The sequence below is a fragment of the Pezoporus wallicus genome, unplaced genomic scaffold (assembly GCF_028554395.1).
Source record: "Pezoporus wallicus isolate ANWC-B61680 ecotype Strahan unplaced genomic scaffold, APGP_CSIRO_Pwel_v1 contig_7178, whole genome shotgun sequence".
In the NCBI taxonomy this organism is placed as follows: domain Eukaryota; kingdom Metazoa; phylum Chordata; class Aves; order Psittaciformes; family Psittacidae; genus Pezoporus; species Pezoporus wallicus.
This window is the reverse complement of record NW_026636884.1, coordinates 1186283-1200738: the sequence shown is the minus strand read 5'-3', so window position 1 is coordinate 1200738 and position 14456 is coordinate 1186283. Positions and strand designations below refer to the sequence as shown.

Here is a 14456-nt window from a genome sequence, read left to right as displayed (position 1 = left end):
CTTTACAGCAATCGGTCGATTTTTTTTTTTAACAAACATTTGTTTTCCCTAGATTTTTAAGTACAGCATAAAACCGCGTAGCCGGAGGATTACATAAACCGTAAGGGAAGCACCCGAACCCCCTAAGCCCCGAGTCTCCAGCCCCGTATTTCGTGCCGTAGCGATCTCGCTTTAGGTTTCCTCAGGATGCTTTAGAAATATTGGTAGGATATTTTTTTTTTTTTTTTTTTAACGGGGAAGGGCATTTCTAAGCTTTGAAAAAGGCGGCACTACCCCTCGAGCCACCCGAAAGGCTTCAACGCCGGCTCGAACCATTTCGAGCAAGTTTCGTGTCCTTTCGGGGGGCGGGAAAGGAGGTAAAAATACAAGTTCTTGCCCGAGAGGGAGGACTACTTCCGTTTCTTTGGGGACGGAGCCGGAAAGAAATAGCCATTCAAATTGGAGTCGCTTTTGTCTTTAAGTTCAAAACGAAATTAACAAGTCCGATAGTAGCCTGGGAAGTGAACTTCCAGCTATGAAAGGCGCTGGGGACACCGTGCCCGGAACCCGGCACCCCGGGCATCTCCAGGCACCCCGGCCGCTCCGCCGTGAGCCTCTCCAACTCGGGCGTTAAAACCCGGGGGTGCTCCACAAGTTTCTTACGGGGTCCTCAGAGAGCTTTCCCCAGTTCACTTGGCAGGAAGAAAGGGTTTAGCCCGTGGGGCCAGCCCTTCCTCTAGGGACCGGTCCCCAGCAAGAGCGCACGCCGATCTTATCGAGGCCGGTGCTATCTCTACGGCAGGTCTTTCTTCAGGAACTTGTCACAATGTTTTCTTTTCGGTACTTTATACAAATATACAAGGAACTTAAAATGTATCAAACAGATGAAGCCTCATTAATTAAACAGTCCTGCTGAGCTGCAGAAGACCAGGATTTTTTTCTTTTCCAAGGGGTATTTCCTACAGCAGCTCTAGTCTGGTAGATAGTCTTGATAGTCACGGCTATCAAGGTACAGTAAGTTAAGCAGAGGGTGGGGCAGGGAGGCGTTAATGCTTGAAAGACAGCCGAGTTGCAAGCTTATTTGTTTCTTAAAATAAAAATACTTAATTTGATTTTTAGCCCCCTCTCCCCATAGACATTACAAAAGGTATTTCTTCCCTCCTTTTATGACCTCCAGCTAACACAGCATCACAAACAGAATCTAAGAGGTGTAGCCTACATTTCATGTAACCAAATTCTCCTTCTGTAGGATCCCCCCCCCCCCCCCCCAAAAAAAAGTATCTTCAACACAGAATTAAAGATAGAGTCAAACGAAACCAGAATTCCTACTCACAGTTAAAAAACAACTGCTACCAAATACTCAAAACCAGAAAATAAAGCAGGCTGAATATATGTTGCATGTTAGTGTCCCCCATAAAACATTAACAGGAAGGGTAAGAATCAGTAGCTGTACTCAAGCACCCTAAGTGCTAACCATGGAAAACAAAAATGCAGAGTAATGCAGATCTGTAAGACTTTTCTCATGCTAATGCAATACAAAGCAGAACCTTTTAGGTGGAAAATGCAATAAAGCAACATACCGAACTGTCTTAACATTTTATATTTATATCCTTTTTATCATTAGATGTTTTTAAAAAACTACTATGGAAGGAGTAAGCATATCAAGATTTTAAGAGCTATCTCATACTTGAAATGATTTCCACAATATTAAAAAAAAACAACTTCAGGATCAAAAGTTAAATCTCATTTATGGTACCACATAAAAATCACAATTCTAGTTAATTACATATATTAAATTCTAGTTCTAAGAATTTGAGAGCATTGTTTTCCAAACTAAATTTATTCCTTGATAGGATTTGATACTGCCAGCTTTCAGACCCACTGATGCCATTTTTAATACAGACAAGAGCAATTTACTCAGTAGGAACAAAGAACTGAACCGGCACTTAACACACAAGGTGTTCTCTAACAGACAAGCAGAAACCCACTACTACTTCCAGTGACTTTTTTCCCCCCTTCACAAAGAAATTACCTTGTTTACTATTAAGCAGATACTAAAAACCCAAGAGCCATCACTTCTTAAATTGGGATGCAAGAATTATTTACCGATCGTGTACTTTTGAAATGTTGCTGTAATACTGTAAATGCTACATATATAAATACATATATAAATACTGAAATGCTGTCATAATCTAGAAAACATTCAAGTGCAAGCTTATTAAGCTAATCACACAATATACTGCCTTTGAAATAGGAATTTTACCAAAGGTTACTAATTTTAAGCAAAATATTAGTAATCAAGTAACTCAGAGCAAATAAAGTTTGTGGAAATTAGCAAGTCAGTTCAGGAACGTATTTTAAGAGGGCAATTATGCATTCTGCTTAGGCACAATAAATACTAACAGGCCCTGTAAAAGCTGTTATAGAATAATATGATACAGAAGCACTGAAGGCTTACAAGTATAGGAAGTTTAGCACTATGTTACATCGGCATTATATAAAAATAGGAAAGTAAACCACAGCATTTGGGCTAAAAGCCTCGTTGAACTTTCCACTATTCACACAGGCCTGTGATTCAAGATGTCTTTATTTAAGATGCCTCCCTGGAGCTTTATTTGCAGCAAGCCAATTAACATTCAAGTAGGGTCGAATTGTGGGAGGGGGAAAGAAAGGAGAAGGGAAGGAGGTGTCACCTATGTGAAGTTCAGTAACATATGTGGTCAGTCCCAAACTTATTAAAGCTGGAACACTGCGGGCCAATAGGGATAAAGGAAGTTGAATGAAGAATTAAAGGTCTCAGTAATTTGTCATCATCTCTCAGAGCTCAGGGTCAATGATCTCTTACCTTTGGGTCGATTTTCTTAAAACTGGGATCTTCTTCATCCACCTCAAAGTAGAGCTCCGAAAGAGTGATGGAAAGAGTGCCTTTCACTACTGCTGAGGGGGCCACAAGCTGGGCTGGTGTGCTTAGGGCAACTGGACCTGCCAAGCAGTGAAAACACCAACAATATTCAAACCAGAAAACAGCCTGAGTGCAAATGACTTGCTTTTCAATCCTAGAACATTAACATAAAGAAAGCAAAGAGCATAGCTCTTCCTTAGGAAGCAAACCTCTTTTTATCCCGGAAAAGAACATATGTAATAGATTTGCAGTGTCTCTGCACTGCTGAACACTGAAGCAGCTACAACTGCAAACCAATGCATACATTATACGTGCCAGAGCTGGCTTTAGCATGGCAGTATATAGTTTTTACTCAGACGTCTTTTCTTTTCGAGAAACTCCCAGTGTTGCGTATCTTCCGTTATACACAATAGACAGACTGCACATATGAACACTTAAAATCTTTACTGTCAGGTATGTTCTTTAGGTACTGGAGAGTCTCAATAGCTTTCCTCAGAGATGAACACAGCAGTCGAGGCTCAAAGTCGTCTAACTTAAGTGTTCCCTCACGGATGCTACGAATCTATTGTGAAGGTTACACGATGTTACAGAGCCTAGAGAAAACTGTTTTAAAGATGCTTTTGATTTCACATTAAATATTGTTCAAGGATTCCACACAATGTTAGTGTAGCTCAGGGACTGTGGGAGTAAACAGCTGGAGGGCTGGTTTCCAAGTGAATGAATTTTTATTGGAATAATCACATCTCCGCAGGGTTTATCACAGGGACAAATCAGACTACTACTGAAAACAATAGGTTCAGCATAGATCTGACAATGCAGAACATATTATATAAAATAACACATCCAGAAAGAAAACAGGTAAGGTTTGTCATCCAGCTGATTAAGAGGTAAGGAAATTAAGTTACTTGGCTGCAGTATTATCTGACTTTTGTTAATCAGTGGAAAATATGGAAGTGACACAAACAATTTTGTTTTAATAAAGCATCTATAAATGAGGTACACACGCTCAGGTAATCAACGTGAGAATAACTGAAAAAAAGTTCAGATGAATTGTCATTTCCATCGATTGTTAGGAGGGTGATGGTCCTTAATCTCACATCAATCTCAATGTGTGCCACTAGGACAAAAGAAGAGATGCTCTGCTGAGATCAGAGCAGCTTTGCCCTCTATTCCCAGCGTACAAATACATTGTGTTTGCAGATGGGCATGCGATAGCTGTGGAACTGCCATGATTTCCCAAAGCTCACCCCTACAAATGGATGAAATAAGCAGCTATGTGTTCTTTTGCTGTCTCCCTTTGCCCTCTGTACATTAGCATGTAATCCAGAGGAGAAATAACATTTTTTCAATCACTCGCAGACATTCAATTACAGGGCTAGCAGACAGCTGCAGAAGCTGGGGCAGCCCAGGTCCTGCAGAAGAACCCTGACAATTTCCACTTCATTTCTAACCCACACCACTTTATTAGCGAGGATTACTTCTTAATCCTATTGCCATTGTTGAGATTATATAATTAAACTCCCCTTTCACCTCTATTACAGTATGAATGTATTACTCGAGCCAATGAATGAATAATAGAAGAGAAGGAAACACATAGGAGGCTGTTGAGAAGGAAGCTCGTGGTGGAAACGGGAAAAAAATATTCGCATACAGAAAATGCCATTGTATTTTTCTCTCATGACTTGATTTTATTTCACTCTTTCTAGGCAGGTTTTATTTTTACATTATGCTGTATTTTTTACTCTGCTTAAAAATAAATAAATAAATAGAATAAAAAGAGTGGAATGCAGTTCAGGGATAAGCAAACTGCCAATGAATAATTGCTTCCAGTAATTTCACTGAATTATCATATTTAAGATACACATCAACATAAGATTACACTGCTAGCTTCTCAGGGAACCGGAATTATCCAAGAAATGACATTTTCCTTTAAAGTAAATGTACATGGATACCAGCTGAGAAAGCAGAACACCGCAGAGAAGTTTGCATTTTCTCTGTAAGCCCCACGATCCTTAAATAACAATGGAAATGGCTTGTAACTCCCCAGCCCTGAACTGAGACAGTTACTCTGGGTTTACATTTTGAACTGTACAGAATGGACTTGCTCCACTCAGACTGCAACATCAGCAAAGGCTGCATGCAACTGAGTGAAATTAATGAAGTTTAGAGATGTGAAATAGTATTTCTTCTTCAGAAGAAAGAAGTGAAGTCTAGTAAGGCTGTGATCTGTGGAGAGGGGACTTCAAGGAGGGAGTGACAAGGGGTTTGAAACCCAGGGTTTAAACCCACTAAGTGTATAGATTCTTTAACCAAGTAAATAACCAAGATATACAATTTTACAGACTCAGGAATAAAATTAAAGCTCTCCAAAGCCTTTCATTACAGAACACTTGCCTAACTGTCTGCTAGATCTAATGATTTGAGGAGAGTAATGAGGTCAAAAACAAAGCAAGGAAGCTCTTTTCAAGGTAGAGTTACTTTGTCTAAAGAAGGTTTCTTAGAAAACAGACAGCTACTGTGAAAGCAAGAAGATATGAAATCCAGAGAAAGCAAATGTACAACTCTCCTTAAATACACCCTCAGCACCTGAGGTGCACGGAAAATTATCTTAATGACCCAGTTACAGTAAGGAACAATTTATCGGTGTGCATCCCAAACCACGAATCACTGGGGAGCAGGGGAGAGCAGAACCTAAATAGTAAAAAGCTGAGGAGAAAATTGGATAGTTGAAGTTACCCGTTAAGTTCTCCACTTCTCTTTCCTCCATGAATGACATGATATCATCGTCGCCTTCCAAGAGGACCTCACTCTCTGAGTTCTGATTTCCTAAAACTTGACTTTTGATGGACTGTTTTCCTTTAACAAGTATCTCCTCATCAGGAGCTGAAACGAAAGAGACACACATTGCTGTCTGACAGGTCTCAGAGGAAACAGTAAAAAAAGTATTTCAGGGAGAAAACTGTTTAGGACTAGCTGTGGGGAGTACCTGTCTTAATCCTCAAATGTTAGGACACATCTAGTTTTAATCCTATTAAGCCTGCTCAAAATTATCCAGAGCTCTGCAGCGTTTAACTCCAAGTGCTAATGACAGAGGGAGAAAGAATACAACAGACTCTCTTCCCCTGCAACCTCCCTCCCTTCGGAGGCTGAGCTCTCCTGCTGGAAGCCGGTCCCGTTTGCCTGCCCTGTTAACCTGACTCAGACCCAGGCTTCAGCGACCACGGCCGCGACCAAACCGAGCACGCCCCAGGGCGACAACGCGGGGCACGCCCCGGCGGCGGCCGGACCGGGCCCGGCGGGAACCGCGCTCGTCCCCGCCGCTCCCTGCGGGACGGCACCGGCGGCAGCGCAACAGGCCGGCGGCGGCGCAGCTGCGGACACAGGGAGGGAGGGGCCCGGCCGGCACGGTGGCACAGGTGAGGTACGCTGCGCTCGGACACGGCGGGCACGGGCTTCCGCTGCGCAGGGCAGCGGGAGTGCCCCGGGAGCGGGAAGGTGGGACACCGCACCGGTGGAGCTGCGGCCCCGCTCCCGGGGCACTCCCATTAGCGACGCGGTCAGCCAGGAACGATACGCGGGTTTAGTGAGGAGAAAAACGTGGGCCAGAAACAGAAAAAGGGGAAAATAATGGAATCTCAGCCACACTGTCACGGTTGTAGGCAGAGAAAAGCGTGCACCTGCTCCCAAAAGGCACGACGGCATGGTGCCCGGTCCTCGCAAGGGACACCTCTGTGCCCATCTGAGGTTTCGGAATGGAAGAGAAGGAAACAAAAAGCTCGCTTAACCCAGAGCGCGGGTGTCACGGTAACGGGGCAGCGGAAGGTGCCGCAGCCGTGCCAGAGCGCTGCTCACACACACACAACACACCCTGACAGCGGAGGCCAGCGCTGGGTAAGGGAGTGGCCGGTGCCATCAGGAGTGTTCCCCGGGTCGGCTCGGCACTGTTAGGTAAAGTCTGTCTTATTTAAATCACTAGCTCAAAGCAGCGTCAGAAAAGGAGAGAGAGAAAAAAAAAAAGAAAAAAAGAAAAGGAAAGGAAAAGAAAAGGAGAGAGAAAGGGAAAGGAAAGAAAAAAATAAAGATAGAAAAAAAAGGGGGGGGGGAGAAAAAAGGAAGGGGACAAAGAAAATGGTAGGGGAAAACAAAGAAGGGGGAAAGAAAAAGGAAGGGAGGAAAGGAAAAAGAAGGGGGAAAGAAAAAGGAAGGGAGGGGGGGAGGGAAAACGAAGGGGGAAAAATGGGAAAAGGAAAGAAGAAAAAAAAAATGCAATTGCTCACTGTATATGTAAGTTGCCACTTGCTGCAGTAAAAGCCAAAACCCAGCAGTGTACGTGTTGTTTTGGGTTATTCTAAGTCAAATAAAAATACTACTTCTTAAAAAACACATTGAGAATGCCCATGGCACAGACGTTATTTGAAAAACATTCACCAAACACATCAGGACCAACTAACTTCAACACATTGCTCACTGCTTCCCCTGATTGCTGCCATACTCGATTTGAAGTTCCACCAGCCTACTCTAAAAATATGTTAATCTGCAAACATTTACAGAAGGCAGCAACTCCCCAGTGGCAATATATAAAGTTTGAAATTTTTAAGTAAATGTATGCACATAAGTTGCAAATAATAAACTTTTCAATTAAGTGAATACTAAAAAAGAAACACGAACAAAGAAACTGCTACCAAACACCCTGGGTCTGGTTTAGGCCTTGAGCTTACAAAAAAACCCAACAACAAAAGCACCCACCCCATCCAAAATAAAGGCAAACAAAAAACCACAAAGAAAATGAAATTTAACTTGCCATACAAAATAATACGTAATTTCTGCACAATCCTTTCTCCCCAACCCATAACTGCTACTTGTAAGTAAGCCTTTTAAAAAGAAATTACTGTAAAGCTTTAACTGCATTGCACAAACACAAATTTTACTTTCTTCTAAAATGTGCTCGTGTAAAAACTCAGATTCTGGAGTCGTTCAATGTGAGCTGAAAACCTTCTTGTCATGGAAAATATGCAGCTGATATTTAGAAAGGTTTTCCTGTAATTAACTCCCCCTTGAGGATTTTAAGTTAGCAGCAGTAAAATTACCAACAGTATACTAATACACACCACATGCACTGTTACTCAGCGGCCTACCAGCACTCTCTTGAAGATCAAAAAAAGTAAAACAGACCAAAATCATCCCAGGGATAAAGTCAAAGATAATAAATGGTTTTCTTTTTTTTTTTTAAATACGGGGAAACTATATTTGTGGTATCAAAACCCCCATTGGCACTGTACATACCTGCCATTTTTGCCTCTTCTACTACAATCTATTTGTGTTATACCACAGATGCTATTTCAAGCTAGCCTTCTACCTATTCTCATTTAAGACTGAATTGAGAGCCAGGATCAAAGCTTAGTATTTTTATAATTAGCCCAACTTGTCCAAAATACTAATATGTCCTTCAGTCTTTGTTCTCATCTACCAGTAAGAAATAATAAAATCAGTACAGCAGCTTCCTAGCCAAAGATGTCTGGTTAAGAAAAATACATCTTTGTCACCTATTCAGGTTTTCTTTCACTAATTAATGATATTATGCTGCTTCAAAAACACACATCTTTTGTTTGTAACTGCCTTTTTCAATAAAAGATTTTAGACCATAGTTTAGTTCATAAGTTAGGTTAGTCTACATTTCTAAATTTTTATTATCTCTTTGTGTGTGATATTACCCATCCACATTTCCAGAAATGCATGAATCGTGTGTATACACACAGGCACAGGAAGACACAGAGCCTGTCTACACATCTGCAGATAGTAGCTACTGGAAGGCAATAAGACATCACACTCTGAACCAGAATCTGCTTTTTCTGTACTGAGTCAAATAAAGTGCTACACCTGCAACACACACACGCTCACATGAATGTGTGTATAGAACTGAGTGTATTCCACATCGATTCACCTACTTTCTGTGGATAAATGCACTTACATAGGTAGGCCATGGTCTAGTTTTCTTTCTATATTTACTGATTATACATATGACAGAGCATGGCATCTTGTGACATATTCGGTGCCCACATATGCACACAGGTGTATTACACTGGATCTCAGTCCTAAACCCCTTTCTGCCAAGCCTGCCTATTCCTGGCATGATCAGAGCTTATGGCTCCAGTCCTGCAGATCTAAACATACATTCACATACACCTTTTCAAGAGTGAGACCTCAAGGCATGGTCTCTGTGTTACACAAGATATAGCAGCCTCCTGCAGAGTATTCATCTAGCACAGAAATTTCACTGTTGTAACTCATTAGTGTAATTACATGCAATCCTTCACAAAATTGCTCTGTAAGACCCAGTTTCTTCAAGTAGCTTTTTGTAAACGGATCTCTGCATCTGCAGAGTCTTCTTTATTCCAGTTAAATCTCTGAAACACTTGGGAGTAAATACAATAATTTAGCTTATTTTGCTGAATGTAAGCTTAAGGCATACACAGAATGGCAGATTATTTTAAACAGTCTACACCTTTAACTTACATGTGAAATACAACTCTTAAAAGCCATCTGAAAAACTGAAGTATTGGAAAGCACAATTCAGAACATACTAATTTGCATGTGTGTGTATATATACATATATTTTAATGCCTGGTAAGTAATTCAGGAAAGGTATTTCAGGGAAAAGATGTGCCCCTTATTATTGTTACTTTTTTTTTATTTAGAAAAAAAAAAAAAAGGATTCCCCGAAGCCTCTCTCTGGTCTTGGAATGGAAAAAACAACCACTTTCACCTCAGGATTTTAAAATAGTATTTTTAAGGCTTCTTTTTTGTCCCTTTAGTCGAGGCACAGAAAACTGACCAGTTGACTGCAATACTGCAGGTGATCCACTGCTAGTGGCTTGCAGTCACAAAGCTCTAAACTCTGCCTCTTGCCTTGATGGTGACACTACAGGCTGTTTAAGTCCCCCTCACCCCAAGTTTTTCACAAATGTCAATAAAAAACAACAAATCACTTCCTAAAAAGCTTGATAAAGGTATTTTCTAGCAGCTAAAGATTCTGTCACAAAATATTGTTTTGGGGGTCAATCTAAAAATGCCAACAGGTTTAAAGTACTCTTTTATTTTTGCACTTTCACACCTATATAAGTATTTTGGTTTAATTTCTCAAGAACGGATAAAAGGGCAAACAGAGAAGAGTTAACTCTTTCTATCCCAAACATTTTCTACCAAACTACCTTCACCTTTCTTTCTTTCCCCCACAATACACTGCTAGACTGACTTTTATAAATAGCCATTTTGGAAGGATTCCCCCCTTCTTGCCCCCCCTTTGAAAAATTACCTAAAGCCTTTTTTTTCCCCAAGCAAGTTAATGTGAACTTGGGAATGGCAATTAAATTGTCAGAATTAAAAAATTTGTTTTTAACTAGAAGGTAGCCAGAAGTATAGTCATGGGGCTGGTATTGATTGTCTGAACAGAGAACATTAGTCTTCAGGTATTTATTCTGCCACCTCTGCACCAGAGGTTCTCCTTCAAATCAAATCAATCCATGGAAAAGATTGGTTCTTGCTACTAAGACATATACCTAGGCTGCAACAGAGCTGGTTGTTGTTGTTGTTGTTCTCTCTAGATTTTACTGAACAACATCTAGGCTTCCACTTGTTTCTGAATAATTTTCAGAGTTGCAAATTGTGTTTTTTCCTAGGTTGTGAGCTGTCCGGGGTGGAGAATACATCTGGTTTTATTTGAAAGAAAACAAGCAGTTTATAACGTGCATCTACTAATGAAAAGTGTACTAAAATCTATGCTTTCAAGTCTGGTTACTGCAACAGTCCTTTTCCATTATATATGCATTATTTATCACTGTCTTCCATTTGGCAAAATCCCTTATGCCCAATTTCAGGTTTTGGTTTTGGTCTTGTTTGTTTTGAGAAAAGCTTAAATAGGCAGTAGGGAACCTTTTATTAATTATTTAAAAATGCTTTTGCTTCAGAGATATGTAAAGTTATTTGAAATAGAATAATTCATGCTAAATTATTGATAAGAAATCATAAAATACCAGGGCAAACATTCTCCAAACTCTAAGGAGATATCCTTAGAATTTAGAATCTACATCATGAAAGAAGGGCCTGGAAGTCTGGTTCCAAAAATCTGAAAATAATTGTAGTTTATGACCTGAAATTGGTTAACATTAAAAGTCTACAAACACAATTCATAAATAGATGGCGTGACTGCTCCAACTGACCTTTCTGACAACTGTACCTTGTGAGATGTAAAAGCAAAAACACCACACCAAAAATCCCAACTCCCCAGAAAAACAATACAAACCCTCACAACCTTTGTATTCCTATACATTATATATAGTTTCCAGTTGAATTTGAATTTGTACTTTGGTCATCTGTTTTACGCTTTGCCAGTGGAAAGTCCTGGAGCAAAACAATTGCATACATATGCACACTGAGTCAGGCAGATAGCAATTATCTACATTTTCAGAAATCACATTAAATAATGACTTATGGTAAACTAGAATATTCACTGGATAAAGAAACAAGACTGGAAGCAGACAACAAAGGCAGAATGCCATTAAATTCAGAATAAAACAACCCCAAGAAATTAAGTTTAATAAAAGCCTGTTAAGGATGTCAAATTCTGAACAGAAAGGCAGACAGAAAACAACTAGCTCTATTTAAATTACCAGGATTAGCTACCAGCTATGCCTATTACCTACCTATAAACTAGGGCTACTTTTACTCACTATTCTTTTGTATTGACAAAAATGGTGCTCATTTTATGATAAACTGAGTATGAGACATAGCCTCTGAAATGTTGCATGGATTAATGAAAGTATCACATTAGTATGAAAGATGAGTAAGTGTGTGCTTACTTACAGAAGAATTAGTTACACAAATATAAATAGGAGCTGTAAATATTTTGCAATAAATAGATACTTTTCAGTATTTTGATAAACAGCATAAAGCTTAAATACAAAAATATGAGTAGAATATATAAAACTGTGATGACACCTATTCAACTTGAAGTACACATAATATTAAAGGCGGGCAGTTGTTTATCCATGGAGTATTAAACAGAAGGAAACCTTTTGCCCTTAAAGTCCACGGAACAGAAACAACACACAATTTTAAGAACAACAAGCCCCAAAGCAAAAAAATGGGCTAATTAATTCTACATCTTGTTCCTCTTTCTATAGTCAAAGATGTAGGGCTCTCCAAACATTGCTTTCAGATCACTTTATTGACTATTCTCTGTACGGCCATTTATTTTAGAGGACTGATGTCACATTTGGCATTATATCAGCTGACATATTGTAGACATTTTCTCCCAGAAATGGCTCTTTAAGGCTGAGTGCAAGAGGTTAAGATGCCTGACGGAAACTAACTTTATGACAGTGATGTTCTTCTATATTCATACAACAGTCTTAATAATTTTAAATTAGCATTAAGTTTATGCCACCACATATATGTATGTGTATGCAGTAAATCACAGGCTAAAAAAAGACTTAAATTTAAATTATTCTCCTCGATGACATGTACCTTCAAGGTGAAGGGTACTCAGTTTTAATTATAAGCAAATTATTTTTAAATACAAGAAAGATTTTTCTTCCTTATCGATGTATCTTCATTAGGTCACAAAGCCAGACAGTTCTAGACTAAACCCCAAAGTTCATTTGCTTTGGCTGTTTTTTTGCTTATCTTTTTGGTTTATTACAGAATTCTCAAACTGATTATTGTATTAGTTTTATAAATACATTTCTCCAGAACAGACATAGCAGCATGTAGTTGAGTGATCCCTGATAATAAAATGGGGGGAAAAAAGGATAAAAAATGCAATCGCCTTTTTTAAAATCCCCAGGTAGAAATCCTCATTACCATTTGGTGCTTGAGCAATACTTCCTGCTTCAGCATTTCTTGCTATTTCTTATATATCAAATTCTTGCAAAAAAACTTGAGGACTTGAATAAAAGTGTGAATACCGTTCAGCTTCAGAAGTGTTATTTTTCTGTTAATGTATCTGTAACGATCCACAGATATGTGCTAAGGCTAACTGAAAAAACTGCTGTGGATTTCTGAAGAGGAAAGATTGTTTTCTGAAGTTGCTAAAGTATAAATTGGTAATTTACTACAAGAAAGCTTGTCCATGATTAATGGCAAAATTGCATCTGCTTTTCTTCTGCTTAGCAAGAACTATACTTGTAAATATTGCATGCAAAGTATGCACAATGTGCCAGCTCAACTAAGATGTAATGAAGAGGCTTATCAAATACCAGCATTGCTTACATGAAGTAATGGTCAGTTTATCTTTGTATTGAACGTGCCTGCAATGCAATGACAAAAGCCTTTGGTGTTTGGGACAATTTTCTAGCATCTTATAGGAATGAAGGTCTGGTCTTTACTGCCACATACTGTAACCTGCTGCTATTGGCAAGAGGCAGATTTTACACTGACCATGTTCTCCGGCTGCTTTTAGTGTCGCTTCAGGATGTGTCGATCCAAGGGGGTTACGCACAAATCGTCGCCGGCGCCGCAAGTCATCTTCCCAGTAGTCAAGGCGCCAGAACTCACGAGGACGACTACAATGAAACAGAGGAGCCACATATGTTAGCAATTATCAAACAGCATGGTAGCGCTGAATTTCTGCATAAAGCTCTCCTTGTTTGCGCTGCTTTTGCCTTTTTTCTTTTTAACCTCCCCCCTTTCTGCAATCTTTTACTTAGGTATGTCCTTGAAAATAACAATATCACCTTCCAGTCTAAGGAACTCCTTTCCCTTTTTTCTTGGAAGGTGAAATGAGCACTAAATACATCATTTTGAAATGAATTGCTGACAGTGTGATCAGTTTCCCCACACTCTAGTGGCATGTGCTCCGATTTCAGCCTCATTTCAGCCTCAGCAGGGCACCTTTCTCAGTGACTGCATTTATAAACCAGAATAGGGAAAAGGCTATTATAAATATGGTATAGCATTACCTATATTAATCAAAGTCTGTCCCCCTTCATTTTTCTTCCTAATTTGTGCCTTTTTGCACAAGGTCAGTAAATCATGCCATGAATTCTTGGTCCAGAAAGTGTTAACTTTAATGAATACCTCAGTTACATGGTTATGTATGTGATAATAAAATATTACTCTGTTTAGATGTGCAGGAATTTAATTAAAATAATCTCTTAAAATATTCATTACATTTAGCCCCTGAGGCTTAGAACAACACAAGAAAATGCATTTCTTTTCCATTTACTGTTTTTAAATAAACCATTCCAGGAGAGTGAAACAGCAATCTATTTTCAAGCAAATCAGATTGGATTTCTGGTTTATGTAGTTGTGTTTTTACATTTAATTAAAAACTACATGTTATGATGTGTAATAATTGCTATATTGAAGGCATACTTCTAAAAAATTACCTCTAGAAAAGGTTATATCAAATTCATTATTTTCCATTGTACTCTCCAAATATACGTAGATCTTTGTAATATGGTCATATATAAGTGCCACTTACTATCTTGTTAGATGATCATGAATGAATGCCATTGTAAAACAGTATTTTAGCCTAGAGAATGTACCAAAAAAGGACTACTTCAGGTATAGTAAATAA

The 14456-nt window shown here is 39.3% G+C and overlaps 1 protein-coding gene across 1 annotated transcript in view; it reads right to left on the bottom strand.

The window, feature by feature from the left end:
- LRBA (LPS responsive beige-like anchor protein) overlaps nucleotides 1-14456 on the bottom strand; it is a 400308-nt gene that overhangs the window by 178041 nt on the left and 207811 nt on the right. The window contains exons 38-40 of the mRNA XM_057402038.1: nucleotides 13316-13440; nucleotides 5618-5764; nucleotides 2825-2961 (exon numbers count right to left, since the gene is read on the bottom strand). Coding sequence (XP_057258021.1) covers nucleotides 2825-2961; nucleotides 5618-5764; nucleotides 13316-13440 — 409 coding nt within the window. The remainder of the gene's footprint in view (nucleotides 1-2824; nucleotides 2962-5617; nucleotides 5765-13315; nucleotides 13441-14456) is intronic.